The 22,610-nt window shown below is 34.3% G+C and overlaps 1 protein-coding gene across 3 annotated transcripts in view; it reads right to left on the bottom strand.

The window, feature by feature from the left end:
- LOC127163269 (TOM1-like protein 2) overlaps positions 1-22,610 on the bottom strand; it is a 51,408-nt gene that overhangs the window by 9,455 nt on the left and 19,343 nt on the right. For 2 of the 3 annotated variants that reach the window (XM_051106422.1, XM_051106423.1), the window contains exons 2-12: positions 20,378-20,462; positions 15,542-15,620; positions 15,093-15,242; positions 12,579-12,713; positions 12,329-12,490; positions 10,698-10,814; positions 10,117-10,250; positions 9,856-9,898; positions 6,856-7,063; positions 6,556-6,673; positions 6,405-6,480 (exon numbers count right to left, since the gene is read on the bottom strand). In XM_051106422.1, coding sequence (XP_050962379.1) covers positions 6,405-6,480; positions 6,556-6,673; positions 6,856-7,063; positions 9,856-9,898; positions 10,117-10,250; positions 10,698-10,814; positions 12,329-12,490; positions 12,579-12,713; positions 15,093-15,242; positions 15,542-15,620; positions 20,378-20,462 — 1,307 coding nt within the window. Of the gene's footprint in view, positions 1-4,028; positions 4,095-6,404; positions 6,481-6,555; positions 6,674-6,855; positions 7,064-9,855; positions 9,899-10,116; positions 10,251-10,697; positions 10,815-12,328; positions 12,491-12,578; positions 12,714-15,092; positions 15,243-15,541; positions 15,621-20,377; positions 20,463-22,610 lie in introns of all 3 variants that reach the window. The other variant, XM_051106421.1, reaches the window with a different exon arrangement.

The raw sequence follows: 22,610 nt of genomic DNA, 5'->3' as shown, positions 1-22,610 counted from the left end.
TTATGATAAAGGCATTATAATGTTACAAAAGATTTCTATTTCAGATAAATGCTGTTCTTCTGAACTTTCTTTTCATCAAAGAAACCTGAAAAAAAAAAAAATCTACTCGGCTGTTTTCAACTACTACTAATAATAAATGTTTTTTGAGCAGCAAATCAGAATATTATAATGATTTCTGAAGGATCATGTGACTGGAGTAATGATCCTAAAAATTCAGCTTTAAAATCACAGGAATAAATTACATTTTAAAATATATTCAAATAATAAATGTAGGCTTGGTGAGCAGAAGAGACTTCTTTAAAAAAACATCAAAAATCTTACTGTTCAAAAACTTTTGACTGGTAGTGTATTTCATCTCAGGTTATATTTTTGGTTATTTAGGTTAAGTTAAATCTGCTAAACTACAAATGTTAGAACAGACAGTCATTCAGCTTAAAATATTATGAATTAAATGAGGTGAGGAGAGGAGTTTTTATATGTCACTTATAATAATAGTGATGATGAAGGTTATGTAAATGGAAAGGCTCTGACCGCACAACTGTCAAGTTTATTAAGATGTAAGTGAGGACCAAACTACTGGACAAAGTAAAGCACATTCACACTGACAGCGATTTAACAGTGGATTTACACTACCCTGTTGTTGTTGTTTCTTGAGCAGGAAATCATCATATTAGAATGATTTCTGCAGGATCATGTGACATTAAAGACTGGAGTAATGATGCTGAAAATGTAGCTTTGCATCACAGGAATATTTTACATTTTAAAATATTTTCATATAGAAAAGTGTTACTTTAAATTGCAATAATATTTTTTTACAATATATATATTTTTACTGTATTTTTGAACAAATAAATGCAGCCTGGGTTAGCAAAAGAAAATTCCCAGACTTTTGAACGATAGTGCATTTTTGGTGTTCACACTGCTGGATGCCCTAATGTTACTGATGGGCTACACAACTGACCAGTATGATCACAAACTGAGTAATCAACAGCTCTCATTGAAAATGAATGACTTGAATGAGGCTACTTTCTTACTGCGAATCTCTATCAGTGTGAACGTCTTTTAAAACCCTGAGGTTTCAGAACCTTCCGTGAGGCAAGGGCCGGATATAACTGTGTTAATTCATGTTAGAGTCCAGGGTCTAGCTAGTGTATGCAATGAAACAGATAAGATGAAATCTGCTGCCTTTACCCTGAAAAAAGCAGGTGTTTCCTACCTGTGGTGATTAATGGAAATGAGGTGATGAGGTGATTCACAGTAAAAGGGACAGAGCAAAAAGAAGAGCCCAGAAAAAGCTCTGGAGCCTCTTACAGGGGAAGTTCACTTCCAGAACATTTACCCCCCATCCCTCCATCCCCCCATCCCCCCATCCAAGATGTTCATGTCTGTCTTTCTTCAGTCGTAAAGAAATTATCCTAGCTGAGGAATAATGGTGAAACAATCGGTTATTTTCTAAAAAAAAAAAAAAAAGTACAATTTATATTCTTTTTAACCTCAAATGCTGTCTTGTCTAGTTTTTTCCGGTTCAAGACAGTTAGGGTATGTCAAAAACTCACATCTCATTTTCTCCTCCAGCTTCAAAATCATCCTAAAAAGCTACAGAAGTACCAACCCAGTGTTTACAAAGTGAACATGCAAGAAAAAGGATGATTTTTAAGTTGGAGGAGAAAATGAGATGGGAGTTTTTTGACATACCCTAACTGTCTGGAACCGCAGATCTAGACAAGACGGCTGTTTGAGGTTATTTTTTTAGAAAATAACCAACCGCTTCGCTAGATAAGACCCTTCTACCTCGGCTTAGAGCCCTTTGAAGCTGCATTTAAACTGCATTTTGGAAGTTCAAACTCAGGGGCACCATAGAAGTCCACTATATGGAGAGAAATCCAGAAATCCTCAAGAAACATAATTTCTTTACAACTGAAGAAAGAAAGACATAAACAAGTTGCATGACAAGGGGGTGAGTACATTATCTCTAATTTTCTGTTCTGGAAGTGAACTACTCCTTTAAGAGTTATTAGAGATGTTGAGAAAAAAAAAGAGGCTGCTCTTTCCATACAATACAAGTTCAAATCTGAACACATTTGGAGAAATTCAGCATCACTTGCTCACCATTGGATCCTCTGCAGTGAATGGGTGCCATCAGAATGAGTGTCCAAACAGCTGATAAAAACATCACAATAATCCACAAATCCACTCCAGTCCATCAGTTTCAGTCCATCTCGTGAACAGAAAAGTTGCATGTTTGTAATAAACAAATCCACCATTAAAGTGTTTTAACTTCAAACTGTTGCTTCTAGACCAAAAAAAGTCCATAATCCAAACAATTCCTCCAGTGAAAAATTCACGGACATATATATTTTGAACTGTTTTTGCTTGTAAACGGTGCTTGATCTGTGCGTATTTCTCTACTGATTCAGGACGAGATGACTTTTTCACTGGAGAAAGCAATATTATGGATAGAGAACGTTAAGAGGAAGTTTAAAAAGTCTTGATGATGGATTTGTTTCAATACAAACATGCAGTTTTTCCATTCACAAGACATTAACCAATGGACTGAAGTCAGATGGATTACTTGTTACTTATCATACAGGGCTCTACCGTGCGACTGAAAACTACTGCGTGCGACTATGAAAAAATATTTAGGAGCACCATGTGCGAATGACCTGATCAGCATATTTGTGTTTGTCTGAAACAAGTCACAACTGAGCCACTGCGCATCTCCATTCAAACACAGCAGTGTTTCGTTTATGAATGAACATGCGTTTTTAAATGAATCTAGTGAGTGAATGATTCAATTTCCCATTCATAAAGACAGTCAACTGCTTTATTCCTGAATGAATCAGCCGTTTAAAAGAATCAGATGAATGGTATGATTCAGTAATTAAATCAGTGACTTGCTGCCACCTACTGGCAGTTTTTCATTTTTTAAAATATCTTTTCAGTTATTTAAATCATTTACTATTTCTGTATTCAATATTATATTTAAAACATTAGTCTCAACATGAATTTATGAATTTGATTGCACTCATGCCACCTCTGAGCCTCATTAAACATATGAAAATACACCTACAAGCCACTTTTGTGTTCTTCTGCGCCAACTCTGTAGTACAAATTAATTTTAATACTGATTTAATTTGATTAGTAACTCATTCTTATTCTACTTGTTCTTATTCTGTTGTTTTAATTAGAAATTTTAAAAAGCTTATAAAATATATAAAATATATATATATATATATATATATATTTAAATTTGACATAAAAGATGACATACTTTTAATAAAGTCAGAAAAATGCCATTACAAAGGTAAATTCACTTTAAGCAGTCAAATATCACCTTGTAATGAAAAGGCTCATTTTTTGATCAGAGTTTTTGATTATTGATAAGAAGGTGCCCCTAAAATCTTGACTGTGCTTTAAGAGCACAAGTGCTCTGAAAGAGAAAAGTAAGCGTAGAGCCCTGTTGTATTGTTTTGATCAGCTGTTTGGACTCTCATTCTGACGGCACCCATTCACTGCGATGGATCCATTGGTGAGCAAATGATTTAATGCTACATGTCTCCAAATCTGACGAAGAAACAAACTCGCCTACATCTTGGATGGCCAGAGGGTGATTACATTTTCACTTCTGGGTAAATTTCTTTTAAGGGTTTATAAGTTATCATTAGGAATTAATTTAAGTTTTTACTTATTTAATCTGACGCTTGCACTATATATCTTTTTGTGGAGCTGGACAGCTATGAACTCATTATAAGAGCAGGTTTCTTGGAAAAATAGCAGTACAGAACTTTGGAATGACACGAGGACGAGTAAATAAAGCCAGATGTGTCATGTTTGGCTGATCTCTTAACACATGCGAGTGGCTCCTACGCATATGAAATCTGAAGCATCGTAGCTGGGTTTGAGTGAGCGGCTCTCCCTTTTACTGTGGGTGTGATTTAGTGTTGGGAGGCAAGGGATGGAGATCGAGGTCAGGGCTGACTGGACGGACGTGGGTGGACATGAGACAATGGTTCTGGTGAAATCCTCACCATTCCTTGGGTAATGAGCCAGCTGTCTATGGGCTCCAGCTCAGCGTTAGGACCTTTTACATTCGGCTGAATCAACAACAGAAAACACCTTACAGATGTGAAGAAGAAGAACAAAGCCACAAAACAAATACACCTCCATCTTCAGGAGAACTGAAGCAGGTGTCATTTTAGGCAAGCGAAAGTAACTCTGAGTCAATGAACTAAGGTAGATGGAGTGGAAAAACTAACACAAAGAGGAGAAAAAAAAAAAAAAGGTGTAAACTTTGACCCATGGGCTGATCGCTATGAATCGCACCTCTAAACCACGTCCGTTGTGTAACCTTGGTTGGTTTCAACACATGCATGTCTGGTACCAATGATACAATCAGTCTCTAATGATTTCCTAATAACACTCTTGAAGATTTCATAATTCTTCATATTAATTTAACTGTTAGCTGCCACTAATAAAATAAGAGATCATATTTAAGGGGCAATGACTTGGCGCTCCGTTTGTGCCTAGATCTATTCATCTATTCATAAATAAATGCAAAATGACACATACAATAACTTCAACACATCACTTCACGTGTAAATGCAGTTTAAATTCAAAGTGTTTTTTATGTATTTATGTATTTATTATTTTGAATTATTTTTTGTGAGTTGTCAAAATGATACAACTGTCTTTATGTCATAATGAAAAAAAAGCCTAATTAAAAGAATTAAACTTATTTTAAACGTGTCTGGTTCACATTTTACCTAAAAAAAAAAAAAAGAATTAAAAAAAAAAAAAAAAAAAAATGTTTTGGCATATGCTTTAATTATTATTTAATTTATTTAATATTATTCAATTATTATTAAATATATTTATATTATATATTTAATATATATTTCATTGTTTATTTTATCATTATATACTTTTATGCTATTTATTAGAAAAAAATATATAAATATATAAATATATATATATATATATATATATATATATATATTTATTTATTTATAAAGTTCATGCTATGTGAAATAAAATAAAGAAAATAAAGCAAAAAACGAATAAAGCAATATTAATAATAATAATAAAATTAAATAAAATTAAGTAATTTTAAACATGGCAATGATTTTTTTAAAAAAAGTGTCTGGTTCACATTTCACCTAAAAAAAAAAAAAAAAAAAAAAAAAAAAAAAAAAAAAAGGAACATGGGAAAAAAAAAAAACTTACAAAGTATTTTGGCACACAGTTTAATTATTATGCATTTGTTATTGTTTCATTATTTATTTTATTGTTATTATATACTAAAACAAAATATTTTAGCAAAAGTGCTTCCATGCTTATTAATATTTTTTAAAAAAAGTTCTCCAACAACTAATAATAAAATAAAATAAAATATAAAATAAAATAAAATAAGGACATTATATCAAATGGAGTAATCACAATTAGATTTTTTCACAAGCCAAGGTTTTTGTTTGTAAAATGATATATAGTTTGACTCCCCAAAAACACAACGATAATTATAAATCAATAATTATTTAATAATAATAATAATAATTTATTATATTAAAATATATTTACACATAATTTAAAGCTTTATTTTAATATCAAGTTTATGAAGTTTTGAAATATGCATCATTTAATCCAAACTGTTCTTGCACATGTTTTAAAAGTTTTGTAAAACCACATGAAACCAACATGAAGTTCAGACGTGTTTTAAAATGATTTTTCCTTTATCATGGACACTCTCATTTCCCACTGACCCCTTAAACTGTGTTACACTCTCAGAAAAAAAGATGCCCTTTTCAAAAGGTACTAATATGTACCATTTAGCGGCAAACACGGTATAAGGATAAACCTTTTAGCTTGTGGTATCACCCCAGTGACAGCTTTGTACCTTTCTGAGTATAGGGACTTTTTTTGACATTAAGCTTAATGGCAGCTAACACCAAATATCACATTTTAATTCTAGTAACAGTTATTCTAGCGGTATTTTGTAAGAAATATATATAGCAATGTGGTCTTATGCAGGCAGCAACTAATATTCTTTTATCCAAAGCAAACCCAAGCTAAACTGGCAGCTCTTATCTTATCATTAAAACAAGCTGTGACATGTTGAAGGCTAATTGTGGATATGTAATTTTGTGTTTTGACTTGGAGACCTCATAGTGCCAATAAGTCAGCAAGAACAGGAGCACTGAAGTGACTATGATTGACATGCAAAGTCCATAGACTAGAAATGTGTTAAATTTGCCAGTCAAAACTAGTGCGAGTCCCCATCTTCTGAGAAACAGTGAGGTCTAAGAAATAACATGCATAAACTGAGTGATCAGAGAGTCTGGTCAGCCATTAGTGCCACACAAAACCCAAACCTTTCATTACTATGAAACCACATGCTGTAGGAAACTCACCCCAGTGGCATTTTGCTGTCTGATGTCTAAAGCAGACGCCAGACCCACCAGAGCCTGAGGTTCCTCATATTTAACGCTGGAAAACAAGCAGAGAAAATAGGTCAGAGTTGAATTTTTTTTTTTTATCTGGTTGAACTATAGTGGCACTCACTTTTTGCGCTGGTCAGCCAGAGAGCTGGACCTGGTGTGGGCGAACATGTCAAAGTCGTCCTGAGGGTTGTGAGCGGTCAGAGTGCTGAGAGTGCCGCTGACGCTGTCTGCACCCACATCTGCCGGGAGTAAATCAGGGCAAAGTGGACGTTTGCATAGAGAGAAAAAAAAGTTCATTCATTGCACCATACAAGAAAAAAAATCATGTTAAATGCTTTTGAATTAAGTGTTTTTTTATGTTTATTAGGTGTATTTAGTCTATGTTGTCATCCTAATTAGGATGAGCATGTAAGACCCTCACTGAGTCCTGCCAGCTGTGTGGAGAGAGATGCAGCAGCGGCGGCAGCAGGAGGAGCAGCAGCAGCAGCAGCAGGAGCAGCAGGAGCAGGAGGCTGCAGGGTGGATGTGGGTGTTCGAGTGGGTGTAGTGCTGACCCGAGGAGTGACCACCGCTGGAGAAGCAGGACCCAGATCTATTAGATTATCCTCCGCTGAAGCCTCATTCAGGACCTGTGCATTCACAACACACACTGAGTTATCAATCAGAATCAAAAAATCTATTTGTTACTTCACCTGTTATACAGTGGCTTAATAAAGGCATTCTAATCATTTAATTCAGCTCAATTAAAAAATGAGACAAAAGTTCATTCGAAAGCAATTAAATAACCCCTGAATGTGATAGCATTTTTAAGCAGAGATTTAGATTAATAATTTAGATAAAAAAATAAAAAAAATAAATTATGTATATGTATATATATATATATATATATATATATATATATATATATATATATATATATATACACACATACACACACACACATATATAAACATGAGTAAAATATATATTATATAAAATATATTTTATATAAATATATGAATAATTATAAATAAAGGATAGCATATTTATAATGTATATATTATAATATGCTATATTTAATTACGTTAATGAATTACGTTTATTACAGTTACTTAATTAGAAAAATACTATATATATATATATATATATATATATATATATATATATATATATACACACACACACACACACACACACACACACACACACATATATACACATATACATATATACACATTTCCTGTATTTGTAATTATTTTAAACAATATATATTATTTTATTAATGCACTATAACAGTGGTAACAACAACACTAATAATCTATTTTCTGATTTACCATACTTTTAAATTAATGACATTTATTATTAATTACATTTAACTTTAATATTATATATATATATATATATATATATATATATATATATATATATATATATATATATATATATATATATCTATAAGTGAAAGCTCAAATGCATTTTTTTTACATTTCCTGTATTAGGAAATGTTAATATATATTTTGTATGTTATTTTATTAATATACTATTGAAACAATAACAATACATTTAAATAAAAATAAAGAATAAATAAAAATAAAATTAGTGAATGCAAGTAAATACACTTTAATAATAAAAACAATAATAATAAAATTATTGAATTTAATTAAAAAAAAACAATATATTTCCTGATTTACAATAATTTTAAATTAAATATATTAATTAATTAATTAATTAACTTTAATAAATAAATGATAAGTTATATAATAACTAATATAAATATGTTAAGTGTAATTAATAATATACTATTAATTAAATTATATAAATAATTCAATGCATACATACACACACACGCATATATATAATTCAATTAATTAAATTTTCCAATTAATTAAATTTATTTTAATTACTCTAATAACTTACATAAGTATAAATTACTATATTAAATAAAGCATATATAACTATATATACATAACATTACATACAGGGGTTGGACAATGAAACTGAAACACTGGCCAATATAGTGTTGGAGGTTTCATGGATATGTTTGCACAGCCTGGTGGCCAGTCTTCACTGATTGCACACTGCACCAGTAAGAGCAGAGAGTGAAGGTTGACTATGTGCACCCAATGGATCAAACATTGTACCCTGAAAGTAGTGCCTTGTATCAGGATGATAATGCACCAATACACACAACAAGGCTGGTGACAGAGTGGTTTGATGAACATGAAAGTGAAGATGAACATCTCCCATGGCCTGCACAGTCACCAGATCTGAATATTATTGAGGGATGTTTTGGAAGAGCGAGTTAGGAAAAGTTTTCCTACGCCAGCATCACGTAGTGACCTGGCCACTTTTTTTTTTTTTTGCAAGAGGAGAATAGCTTAAAATCCTTCTGGCTACTGTGCAGGACTTATATTTGTCATTCCCAGGATGAAATGATGCTGCATTGGGCACAAAAAGGCTCAACAACGTACTAATTGTTTTTAAAAAAAACAGGTGTCTCAGTTTTATTGTCCAACCCCTGTATATATATATGTAACTGTAATATATACAGTTAATATATACAATATATACAATTATTTATTTATAAACATCTATCTGTTTAAATCTATATATCTATATATATTTCCTGAATTACCCTACTTGTTTTAAAAAATGTTTTAAAGGCATCATAATAAACCTGTAAATTCACATACACATATAGGTGAAGATTACAGATCTCTCAGGGGCCGTTTACACGACAACGTTTTCAGCCAAAACCTGTAAACTTTTTGTGTGTTTAGCCTGTTCTTTTACAGAAAAATGGCATTTTGGGAACTGAAAACGCATAATTTTGAATATGGGTTTTAAAGTGCAAGTTTTTGAAAACGTCACCGTTATCATTATCGAATCTTCGTCATGCGCGTGCGCAATACGTCTTAGGTATGTAGACATGCGCAGTACACCTAATAAGCCTAATTGGTTTTAAAGGCAAGCGTGAACAAACAGCGCACCAACTACTGGCTTGGCATATGTACAAACGCAAATTGTTTCGAAAATGTTTTTGACTACATCGTTGTCATGTAAACGTAGCCTTAGACTGTAAGTCAAAGCTGTAAAAATTGCTAGAGAAACAAGGCATATACCATCTGTATAGGATAGAACAAGCAAGAAAGATGAGAAATAGTTTTAATTCTAGGGTCTAAATCTCTAGAGATCATGGACAACCCAACACACTCAGCCATAGTTTACCACCCCACTTCCCTCACATCTACACAACAGAGATGCATCATACTTGCCTCCCTCAGCTAAGCATCATGCAAACAATAAAACAAAATAAAAAGAAACAAACATGAGCATGCAAAATACTCAAAGACAAACAAATAAAATATGGACCATTTTTATACAGATACAACGTAAGACAGTATTTTGTGTTACGAAAGCACTACTGCAGTGTCAAACTCACCCCGTTGTTTTGTGCTGATCTGCCAACTCTGTATCTCTCATACCTGTTAGAACACAGAACGGTTGTGAAATATCAAAAACACTCGTCAAGACGGAGATGAAAGAAATGTTAATGTGTTTTCAGACCCTGCTCCAAAGCAAAGGAAGTGAAATCAAAGGAAAGCCTGAACAGACTGCGGAGACGTTAAGTCAGAGCTTCCTCTGAGAGCTTTCAGATCAAGACTGACTAGGGAAACTTTTTGTGACGGACACCTCTTCTCACCTCTCGAAGCGCAGGAAGATGTTGTTTAAATCATCGTTGACGTGTAGCAGCTCTTCAGTGACCTCTTCGTTGGAAACACGAGAGATGAGCTCCACTACCCTGTGCTGCATGGCTCGACATGTCCTGTTCAGCTCCTGACATACAAGATGTTTTTCTTATATGAAATGCATTTCAGTCTTAAATTATGGAATACCTTTCTAAATGAGAACACATACAAACCTATAAAAATGCACAGATTCATAAACAGGTGCTGTTTTGAAATATTGTACTGCTACACCCTCTTGTGGTGATGTTTAGATTCAAAACATCTGGATTTTTTATTACATCCATTTCATACTTTTATTGTAGTAGTGAGTATTAGGAAGATTGGAAATTTTGGTGTGAAAAAAGGAGATTGGGATGTTGCATGCTGGATTAGAACCCACATAGTCAATATGAGCACCACAGCTCAATGTGTCTGCATAACTGCTAGGCCACAGGTCCATTGCATTTATGTTTAACTGCTTTATGTAAGTATATTGCATCATTTATACGCATATTCTTTGTACAAAGGATTTGAGTGTGGTGGGAAACACCCAGACCTGGAGTAGTTCGAGATCAGAGGCGTCTTCTTGGCCCGGCACCATCTCCGTCAGCATCTCTGACATCACTTTAATATTCCCACGCACAACATCCAGCTCACTTCTCAGCCTTGCGATCTGTACACACAAACAAAGCACAAAACCACAAATGAACACAGGGATCCTTGTTAGAAAGCACATAACTGTAGATATGAATTGATCAATTTTAGCCACTATCACAATAAATTACACTGCCGTTCAAAAGTTTGGGATCAGTAAGATTTTTAATGTTTTTTAAAGAATTTATTTAGTCAAAAATACAGAAAAAGCTGTAATATTATGAAATATTATTGCAATTTAAAAAAACAGTTTTCTATTTTAATATACTTTAAAATATAATTTATTTCTGTGATGCAAAGCTGAATTTTTATCAGTCTTGAGTGTCAGATGATCCTTCAGAAATCATTCTAATGTGCTGATTTATTATCAATGTTGGAAGCAGCTGTGCTGCTTAATTTTTTGGAACCTGTGATACTTTTTTCAGAATTCTTTATTCAAAATAGAAATCTTTTCTAACGAAATGTCTTTCTTTTTATCAATTTAAAAAATCCTTGCTGAATAAAAGTATTAATTTCTTTCAAAGAAAGAAAGAAAAATTGACTGACGCCAAACTTTGAACGGTAGTGTATATTGCTACAAAAGATTTCTATTTTAAATAAATGCTGTTCTTTTTAACATCCTGAAAAAACTATCATAGATTCCAGCTAAATGTTAAGCACCACAAATGTTTCCAACACTGATAATAAATCAGCATATTAGAATGATTTCTGAAGAATCATGTGAGTAATGTTGCTAAAAATTCAGCTTTGCATCACAGGAAAAAATTCTATTTTGAAGCATATTAAAATAGAAAACAACTATTTTAAATTGCAATAATTTTCCACAATATTGCAGTTTTTTCTGTATTTTTAATAATATAAACAGCCTTGATGAGCAAAAACTACTTCTTTAAAAACATTTAAAAATCTTACTGAACTTTTGAATGGTAGTGTATGTGTTTTAGCTATGATTTAAGTAAAAATGCAATGTACACTACTGCTCTTTTTATTATTATTTTACACGTTTTTAAGACTCTTATGCTTACCAAGGCTATATTTATGTGACCAAAAATACAGTAAAAATGTGAAATATTATTACAATTTAAATAACTGCTTTCTATGTGAATATATTTTAAAATGTAATTTATTCCTGTGATGCAAAGCTGAATTTTCAGCATAATTATTCCAGTGTTCAGTGTCACAAGGTCCTTCAGAAATCATTACAATATGCTGATTTGCTGCTCAAGAAACATTTATTATAATTACCAGTGCTGAAAAAAGATGTGCTGCTTATATATATAATTTTTTTTTTTAATAAATAGAAAGTTCAAAAGAACAGCATTTATTTCAAACAGATTTTTTTAAAACAGTCTTTACTGTCACTTTTGATCAATTCAACGCATCCTTGCTGAATAAAAGATCGAGTTTTTTTCTATAGCATTATTTACAATTAACTGTTCTTAGCAGTAAAAGCCAGCTGGTTTTGAAACAGGTTTTTAACACATTTCATCTTAGCTTTGAATGTAGCAAAGTCTATTCTGAGGTAAGTGTGACCTGCTCTGGGTTTGCTGTGATGGGTCCTGCTACAGCTGGGACCTGAGTGGGGTTGAAGTCAGCTGTTGCAGCAGCTGCAGGTTTAGGAGCCGTCTGAGACGCCGTGTTGGCCTGCGTGGGCGCTTTGTACTTGTGTGTGCCTGGATCTACTTCTGGGACTCCCTAGAATCACACAAGAGAAGATACAGTAAAATATATAAAAACTGATATGCAAGAACCCATTGCTAAACCTTGTAAGTGCATTCCTCACCCGCTGTGGTGTGTGGATTGGTGATAAAGCGTCCAGGTCTGCCATGGGAAACTCAATTCCTTTCCTCTTCAGCTCCTCGTAAATGTGCACGACTCCAGTGAGGTCTGGGCTACTCCTGAACGCATCTGCCCAAGCCTGGGCCAAAACACACATGCAGGTAGATGATCGATTAATGTATAGAGAAAGCCAACAGATCTGTCCCACAGGTCGTAGCTCTAAATTTGTGACCTTGGACCACAAAACCAGTCATAAGGGTACATTTTTTGAAATTGAGATTAATACATCAACTGAACGCTGAAAAATATAAGCTTTCCACTGCTTTTTCCATCTTCATTAAGTTTTGATATATTTACGGTAGAACATGGAACATAATCTTTACTTATTATCCTAATGATCTTTGGCATAAAAGAAAAATCAATAAGTCTGACCCATACAATGTATTTTTGGCTATTGCTACAAATATACCCCATGCTACCTAAGACTGGTTTTGTGGTCCAGGGTCACATTTACACCTAGCAGGGTATTATCAGACCATTTTCAACCATTAGCAACATATGGTTCTTTAGTAGGTAACAGGAACCTACAACCCCATGCATGTGCACACTGAATTTTGCTAACCATTGCTGCTAATGGCCATTTTTGATGAATTAACAGTAAACACAAGTGGAAGTCACTGGAGTACAAGCAGATGGATTAAGTTAAAGCAGGTGGTCTCAACCTTTTTGATTTCTGGGCCCCTCATTGTTCACAACAATATTTAAAGGCACCATGACTTTTACAGTTTTATGTGACTTTTTGGGTAAGGATTTTAAAAATATCATTTACTCCCACAATTTTTACCCAATTAAGTATTTTAGAGCATACTATAACTAGAAAAACGTATATGCATAATAAAAATTTTCATGGAGTTATAATAGTTGTATTAATCTACATGACTTTTTCAAGTCTAGAAATGTATATTAAGCTTCTTCATATATCCAGTTTTTTCAAGATTGTGGGAATCTCATATGGGATGAATTAATATAAGAAATAAATAAAAAATTTTTTTTCTTGTTTTAGCTTGTTTTGTCTTTAGTCATCTTAAAGGAAAGTCCACTTCCCGAACAACAATTTACAAATAATGTTCTCACCCCCCTTGTCATCCAAGATTATGACTTTCTTTCTTTAGTCGTAAAGAAATTACGTTTTTTGAGATAAACATTTCAGCATTTTTCTCCATTTAATGGACTGATATGGTTTAAATGTGGCTTCAAACGATCCCAAATGAGGTTGTAAACGATCCCATCTGAGGAAGAAGGGTCTTATCTAGCGAAACGATCGGTTATTTTCATTAAGATAAGATAGATAAGACCCTTCTTCCTCGGCTGGGATCATTTACAACCACATTTGGGATCGTTTTAAGCCGCATTTAAACTGCATTTTGGAAGTTCAAAATCGGGGCACCATATCAGTCCATTATATGGAGAGAAATCTGACTGAAGAAAGAAAGTCATGAACATCTTGAATGACATCACATTATCTGTAAATTGTTGCTCTGGAAGTGGACTTCTTTAAGGCCACCTTGGAAGTTTGCTGAGGCCCCCTATTGGGCCCTGGACCTAGTAAGAAAGACTAGGTTAGGAAATGGTTATATTTTCCAAATTTGGCAGAAAAGATTCAATCTTAGGGGTACACTTGTTGTCTAATAGTATAATTATAAAGACCACATTTAGTTCATTTATTCTCAGATGGCCAGAAAATGTAGTTGACCAAAAAAAGAATAAGAATAAAAAAATATATATATACAAAAAAAAAATAATAAAATTAAAAAATTCAGTGTGAAATTTTAGAGGCTAAAAAAAACATAAAACCATTTGATTTGAGAAAATGTAAGAGACAACTAAATGCAGTTATGCCCTATATACCATCAAGGAAACTGTCAATTTAACCTGTCAAACTAAAATTAACGCAATTGCAAGCTGCCTCACAGACCCAGTTCATCAGACCTAGTTTCCAGCCCCAATAAAAGTGCACTGCCTGAACCATTCTGAATGGAAATGAACAGAATGCAGTAGCAGCCATCAGCGGTGGTTTCATTCCCAGTTCATTCCCAGAACGAAAATTTCCTGATAATTTACTCACCTCCATGTGTTCCAAGATGTCTTTCTTTCATCAGTCGCAAAGAAATTTGAGCATTTGTGGTTAAAAAGTAAATGACTGATCGTTTCGCTAGATAAGACACTTATTTCTCAGCTGGGATTGTGTAGAGCCCTTAGAAGCTGCACTGAAACTGCAATTTGAACCTTCAACCAATTGATCTCCACTGAAGTCCACTATAAGGAGAAAAGACCTGGAATGTTTTCTTCAAAAAAAAAAAAAATTTTTTTTGACTAAAGAAGGAAGGCATGAACATCTTGGATGACATAGGGGTGAGTAAATTATCAGGAAATTTTGAAGTCATTATTGCACACACAAAGAAAGAGTTCAGGAGGAAGTATGTAATTAGGGTTTGGCCATTTGCCTGACTCATTTCACCTGAATCAGTGACAGCACTTTGTCCTGTACTATAGCAGGAGGGTTGTTCTTCGGAGTGATGATCTTCACCAAGACACCTTCGATGAAGTCTCTGTTGGCGACGTGGACGTGAAAACGGTGGCCGCAGTTTTTCACGCAAGTCTCCAGCACCTAGAAAAGACAATTACGCAATCATAGACTAGTGGAAACCAAATAACCACAACAATACAGCACTTCCAACGAACAGGAGCATAATGCATTCAAACCGCTAAAAATACCTTATTCAAATGTCAAAATAGCCTCCGGCAGGCCTAAAGTAGGAGCTTACAAAGTACTCAGTCATTATTAACTATTAATAGTGCAAAGCACCAGACTACACAACAGATTTTACTCCTCAACCTTCATTTATGACAGTATGAACACAAGGGTTTATGTTAAACTGAGGGATTGTCCAGCACACTGTCACTCACGGTTAGAGCCAGCATCACTTCACGGAAGTTCTTGTTGCCGTTGAGTCTCTTTTTCACCGCGCGCATGGCATCTTTAGGCCTGTGGGGGCACACAGTTTAGATGACGACCCATTCTCATCACCAAGACTCTCATCAAGCCTCATCAAACCTTAAAGGGACAGTTCACATAAAAATGAAAATTCTGTCATTAACTACTCACACTCATGTCGTTCCAAAACTGTAAGACAATATTCTTAATACCTTTCTGGGCATTGAGCTTTTCAGTTGTGTTGCTTTCTACGCAGAGTCAGAAAGCTTTTGGATTTCATCAAAAATATCTTAATTTGTGTTTCGAAGATGAACAAAGGTCTTACAAGTTTGGAACGACATGAGGGTGAGTAATTGACAGAAATGACAGAAGTTTCATTTCTTGGTTAAACTTTCCCTTTAAAAAGCTATTAATAAGAACACTCCGTTGACGTAGCTGTATCAGTTGAGGTCAAAAGTTTGCTTCCCCCTTTCAGAATCATTAACAATGTTAATTATTTTACCAAAATAAGAGGAATCATACAATATGCTGTTAGTATTTATTACTAACCTAAATAAGATATTTCACTTAAAAGATGTTTAAAAGATGTTTACATATAGTCCACCTTCTGTAATAGTTGCATATGAGTCCTCAGTGTGAAAAGATGGATCTCAAAATCATACAGTCATTTTCAGGAAGGTTTCAAATACACAAAAATACTGAAAAACCAAAGGATTTGTGGGACCTGAAGGATTTTTCTGAAGAACAGCAGACAGTTTAACAGGCAGTTTAGGACAAGCAAGGGACTCATGAACAACTATGACTAAAAAAAACAAAAAAAAAACCCAGCTGTGGATCATTCAGGTAACAACACAGTATTAAGAACCAAGTGTATGTGAACTTTTGAACTGGGTCATTTTTATAAATTCAGCTATTATTTTCTCTTGTAGACTATAAGTAAACATCTTTTATGTGAAATATCTTATTCAGGTCAGTACTAAATAAACAATAACAAGCATTTTGTATGATCCCTCTCATTTCAGTAAAATAATTAACATTTTTAATGATTCTGAAAGGGGGATGCAAACTTTTGACCTCAACTGTATTAACCATTTTTAGCTGTATTGCTCAGACGTATGGTTAGGGATCTGAACAAACCCCTAAAAGTAGCTTCTGTAAAAAGCTGTTGTTTTGCGTCATAGACATTTTTGTGTTGTTTATTTCACCATGACTGGACTGACCAATCAGTATCTAAGATCATAACCATTCATTTTATAACATGTAATTTAGCAGAGCACTCTGTGAGCTCAGGATAGGAATTAAAAGACTTAATTTGACTAGACACAACCAGAGCGTCTATTGAACGCCCTCTTACAAACACACTGTAATTGAGGAAGTTCATCAGCTCCAAGCTTTGTTTTTCCCATGGTGGGAGCAAAGCAAAGCTCCCATGTTGTCAGTTTACAAGCTTTCATAAGCAAGAACAACGTCGGCTACTAAAAAAATGAACTCAATGTAGAGACGACTTAACTGTAAAAATAAATAGGTAAAATTAGGCTCAATATTGAGCCGTAGTTAAAAGTGGCAGTTGCAACCACTAAAAAGTATGTTCTAGTGTCAGTATGAATGTGTTAGTAAGAATGAAATACGGATGTACTACATTTGCTATGATGCATTTACAAATCCTGTCCCGTGGCCTCATGGGATAGTAAAATGTTAATCAGATGTGAATTTCCCCGCAATTAGTTGGACATCTGGTTACGTTTCACCTACTTTTTTATGAATCATTTATTCAGACTTCTTCCACGTACCGTTTTTCCCCTACTTGATATTAGGTAAGCATGTGATTTTGGATATAGCCACTATGAGCAGAAAAGCCTAACAGAGAGGAGGAACTACAGTAATACTTTCTTGCATTATGGGAAGTAGAACATGGCAGAAGTGAAAATCGAAACTGCACAGGACAAAATTGACTGGCAATTTGAATACTGAATTGAATGCAATATTATAGCCTAAGACCGAACTATTCTCACAAATTCCAAATGCATGCTTAGTCTGGCATACTCTGCTTATTCAGGCGTGCATGCAAACATTTGAATATATAATTAAAAACAGGGAAGATTGTTTAAATTCTTGAAAACACCCACAAGTTTGAATGCAACAGGAAAAAACCCAGCCCAAACAGAGTGGAGCACAACAGAGTCCTGTGTTCCCTCACACAGAACAGAGACAAGCCTGTGGTGCCACTTTGACGACAGTGTGTGTGAGAGAAAAAGATCAAATGTAGAATCATATGGAGTAGAAACAGCACCGTGACTCTGTGCAAAGGGCCTGTTTACACCTGGTATGAACGTTAATCTTGGGTGATCCAATCACAAGTGTTTAGCAGCCAAGACACACTAGAATTTATAAACAGCTCAAATGTGTCTCCTGTGACCAGGTGTGAATGGTTTTCATTAACATTTATGATGTCTTGAGAATCCTGAAAACAAATATTTCACAGTTTCCACAAAAATATGAGGCAGCAACTGTTTTCAACATTTGTAAATAGGGATGAGTGATATAACCAAAATCTTATATCACAATATGAGTAATTTATTTCACATTAACAGTATACAGCTGAGGTCAAAACTTTACACACACCTTGAAGAATCTGCAAAATGTTAATTATTTTACCCAAATAAGAGGGATCATACAAAATCCATGTTATTTTTTACTAAGCACTGACCTGAATAAGATATTTCACATCAAATACTTTTGCATATAGCAGACAAGAGAAAATAATAGTTGAATTTATAAAAATGACCCTGTTCAAAAGTTTACATACGCTTGACGCTTAATACTGTGGTGTTACCTGAATGATCCATAGTTGTGTTTTTTGTTTAGTGATAGTTGTTCATGAGTCCCTTGTTTGTCCCGACCAGTTAAACTGCCTGCTGTTCTTCAGAAAAATCCTTCAGGTCCCACAAAGTCTTTTCAGCATTTCTTTGTGTATCTGAACCCTTTCCAACAACAATTGTATGATTTTGAGATCCATCTTTTCACACTGAGGACAACTGAGGGACTCATATACAACTATTACAGAAGTTTCAAATGCTCACTGATGCTTCAGAAGGAAAAAATATACATTAAGAGCATATTTCAAGGTAAACTGAACTTATTTTGCCTTCTGGAAAACATGTAAGTATCCTCTGTAACCTCTGAAGGGGAGTACTAAATAAAAAAAATATGATATTTAGGCAAAGTAAGAAAAATGTACATATCTCCATTATGTTCAAAAGTTTTCACCCCCTGGCTCTTAATGCATAGTGTTTCCTTCTGAGGCATCAGTGAGTGTTTAAACCTTCTGTAATAGTTGCATATGAGTTCCTCAGTTGTCCTCAGTGTGAAAAGATGGATCTCAAAATCATACAGTCGTTGTTGGAAAGAGTTCAAATTCACAGAAATGTTGAAAAACCAAAGAATTTGTGGGACCTGAATGATTTTTCTAAAGAACAGTGGGCAGTTTAACTGTTCAGGACAAACAAGGGACTCATGAACAACTATCACTAAAAAAAAACAAAAAAAAAACAGCTGTGGATCATTCAGGTAACAACACAGTATTAAGAAAGTGTACATAAACTTTTGATCATTTTGATCATTTTTATAAATTCAGCTATTATTTTCCCTTGTGGACTATATGGAAACGTCTTTTTTGTGAAATATCTTATTCAAGTCAGTACTAAATAAAAAAAAAATGACATGCATTTTGTATGATCCCTCTTATTTTGGTAAAATAATTAACATTTTTTTAGATTTTGCAAGGTGTATGTAAACTTTTGACCTCAACTGTATATCACGATATAGTTGTTTTGCTTTAAATAAGGTCTTTATGATATCAAATTTTTGATAAAATAGAAATTTCAGAGTTCTTGTCACTATCAATATGACAAAATGTCAATATCACAAAAAACTAATACTAGCCTAAATTAATATACATACTGTTACACATGTTTTCTCAGCTGTTTGCTTTCTCTTAAGACTGAAATTACTGTGTTTACTAGGATACTTGCAAAGACGGGCATTTTGACACATACAAGTGTGTGTATTTAACCGCTCAAGGTCTATAAAAGTGGCAAAAATAACTCTGTTCGATACTCCCACGCTCTATAAGCACCGTCTTCACATCTCTGACAGCGCTCAGAAACAGTCTATCAGATGGCGCACACATATAGCCAAATGAGGTTTCTTATGCTGCTGATTGCGTTTCAAGAGCTTAAAATCCCTTGCAATGCTTAAAAATGCTTGCAAACGATATGTTTTTGTGACCACAGCAATGTCACGCGAGCGTGTAACTGCAATAGAGATGACTGCCCAAAATCTCTAGCGGATGACAAATATCTACCGGTTAATCGTATCTACCTGTATATTTCCCACCCGTTTATAAAAAATAAGAAATGTTTCTTAAGAATATTAGAATGTTTTCTGAAGGATCATGTGACACTGAAGGAGTAATCATGCTGAAAATTCAGCTTTGTCCATACAATAAAAAGTCAGTTGTTCGTTCATACAGATGAAACTAGTTAAAAAATATCCTAAATAAATAAAACTATGTTCCTTTGTGTTCTGCCAAAGAACGAAAGTAATAGAGGTTTTATGCTTCTCAATGTCAGTTGTAAACGTGGCCAGGAGGGACTGTGAGAACCCATTAGTGATGGAGCACAATGCTACGACAGCACATTCCCAGTCAGTCTACTGCTCAGATGGCTCTGTGTCTTACTGAATGAGTCAGTGAGAGTCGCTGTGAGTCATCAGCAGGCACTGTGTGTGTTTGTGTGCTGGTCTCTCACCCTTCCTCGGTCTCATTAATGATGTCACAGATCTCCATGTTGAGTGTCCAGTCTTCATTCTGCAGGGAGCCATCTGTGGCTTTTTCTGTGAGAAACAAATCACACACAGATCAGCAGGCCGCCTCAATTACTGACACAAACAAACACGCGCAAGACAAAACACTTAATGCTAGTGGCTCAACACACATTGTAACAAAGTCAATTATGAGTTCCAGCCACATGACCACGTCTGGAAATGCATCCTAATCTTCCTGAATTTTCCCAAACATACTTCCAACTAATTTAAACTTTTAAATATAGCTGGGTCATTCTATAATTAGGGGTACATTTAGAATTTGACAATGTGAAGAAAAAAGTTTTCCTGTTTCCCAAAACCCAAACATGACCTTACATAGCTCCTTTGAAACAATCTATAGATTGTTATAGAATATAGATATTGTATAAAGTGCTATATAAATAAAAGTGATATGTAGGAATATGTGCATAAAATACTATCTATGTTTGCTACTGTCCACCATGTTACCTTTACTGGGTAACACAGCTGACAGGTAACGTAGTTGACATTTTTAGTGTTTTGGGCCTATACTCAACATGGAAGCCTAGAATATTTATATTTTCTATAATATAAACTGTCTTTTTGCAGCAATAATACTTGTATAACTCTACTGACAGTAAATGAAACCACTCTTGCTGCAGGTTTGCTAGTTTATCCAATATTAGGGGAAAGAGAGAGAACATAACTTTTAGTGTTTCATCCATGTGCTTCTAGAGGAAATATCAACATACTGTGCAAATTATGTGACAGTGGTTTTTCACACACAAATAAAACAAGTTATATTACAATGTACACTTATTATTTTTGAAGCACACACCCAAATGTCTTGATAACCTAATCTAACTGAAGGCAAAACTATGAAATTACTTTATATTTGAGGTCATGTTTTTATGCTTAAACGCAGAATAGAATGAGCAACTTTACAAAATAGGACAGCTGAATACCAGAGTTGTATGTGATATAAACATCACTGTTGAACAAAAGATATGGCTTTTTCAACATAGTAGTGTGACTGAGAAAAATATAATTGTGTATTAGAAAATTAAGCATCTGAGCTTTATATTGATGAAAATATATGAAAAATATACTTCATGGACATGAGATGTACCCACAATTATAAAATGACCCCGCTGCAAGTAGTGATTACCGGGGTCCAAGCGCTCAAGGCAAAAGACAATACATATTATTTAGCAAGGCTACCCACCTAACTCAATGATTAAAAATGCATTTTTGGCAAATCCTGGTAATTTACCACAGAAAAAGAATGTTTTGTTAGCATTTATGATGGGTATAGCAGCAGCTGTGGTCCTATCTCCTTAAAACTTTGCATGCTTGTTTAGAAGTTTAGCATTTTCCTTTAGGCTTTATAGGATTATAGCTTCTGTTACAGCTTACCAAAGGGTAACTTTCAACATTTTTTTGACAATTTTTGGCCTAGAGAGTCTTTCTTCCAGATTGAACGAAAACCCTAGGACTAGTTCGCAAAAGTATTTTTTTTTTTTTTTTACATCTTCTCATATATTTAACAAACAATCTGATTGACAGCAGTGGTTTCAGAGGCAAAGTTGTCCAGAATGAGGAGTTCCATCAAATGATGCACAACGTACAATCGTTTACGCCCCCCAGTGCTTGATTTCTTTCAAATTTCTCTCAGACCTTTGGGACCGTGAGTCGAACAAGCCCACCGAGTTTCGTTCCGCTCAGCCTCCATTAACCTTGTCTAACAGGTGCTCAAACTTCATCGGCTAATGGCGGCCATGTTTTTTGAGATATGCAAATGTCCAGAGAAATGCAAATGTAGACACTTGTGGCCATTCATTCATTCATTCACTTCGGACCAAGACCGTGCACACCGATTTTCATGATGATATAGGACAAATGGTTGTGCAGTTTTAGCAATTTTTATGTTTTTTCCCTCTTATAGCGCCACCATGTGGCTTAGCTTCGTGATTTTGTTTCTGTGACCTCAGATTGAGGTCTTACATAAGTATTCTGAGTTTGGCGAAGATGTCTTATTCTGTTCAGGAGTTATAGGCATTTTACTAAAAGTGGCCCCGCCCCATTTAAACGTTTTGGCATCGAAAGTTTACCTTTTTTTGATAATTATTGATATTCACTCTCCAGATAATCTTTCTGCACTGGTTTGGTTTTGACGGGGCGAAAAACCTAGGACTAAAA

This window comes from Labeo rohita, chromosome 3 (assembly GCF_022985175.1).
Source record: "Labeo rohita strain BAU-BD-2019 chromosome 3, IGBB_LRoh.1.0, whole genome shotgun sequence".
Lineage (NCBI taxonomy): Eukaryota > Metazoa > Chordata > Actinopteri > Cypriniformes > Cyprinidae > Labeo > Labeo rohita.
The sequence above is the reverse complement of the archived record's forward strand: the minus strand, read 5'-3'. Positions and strand labels throughout refer to the sequence as shown.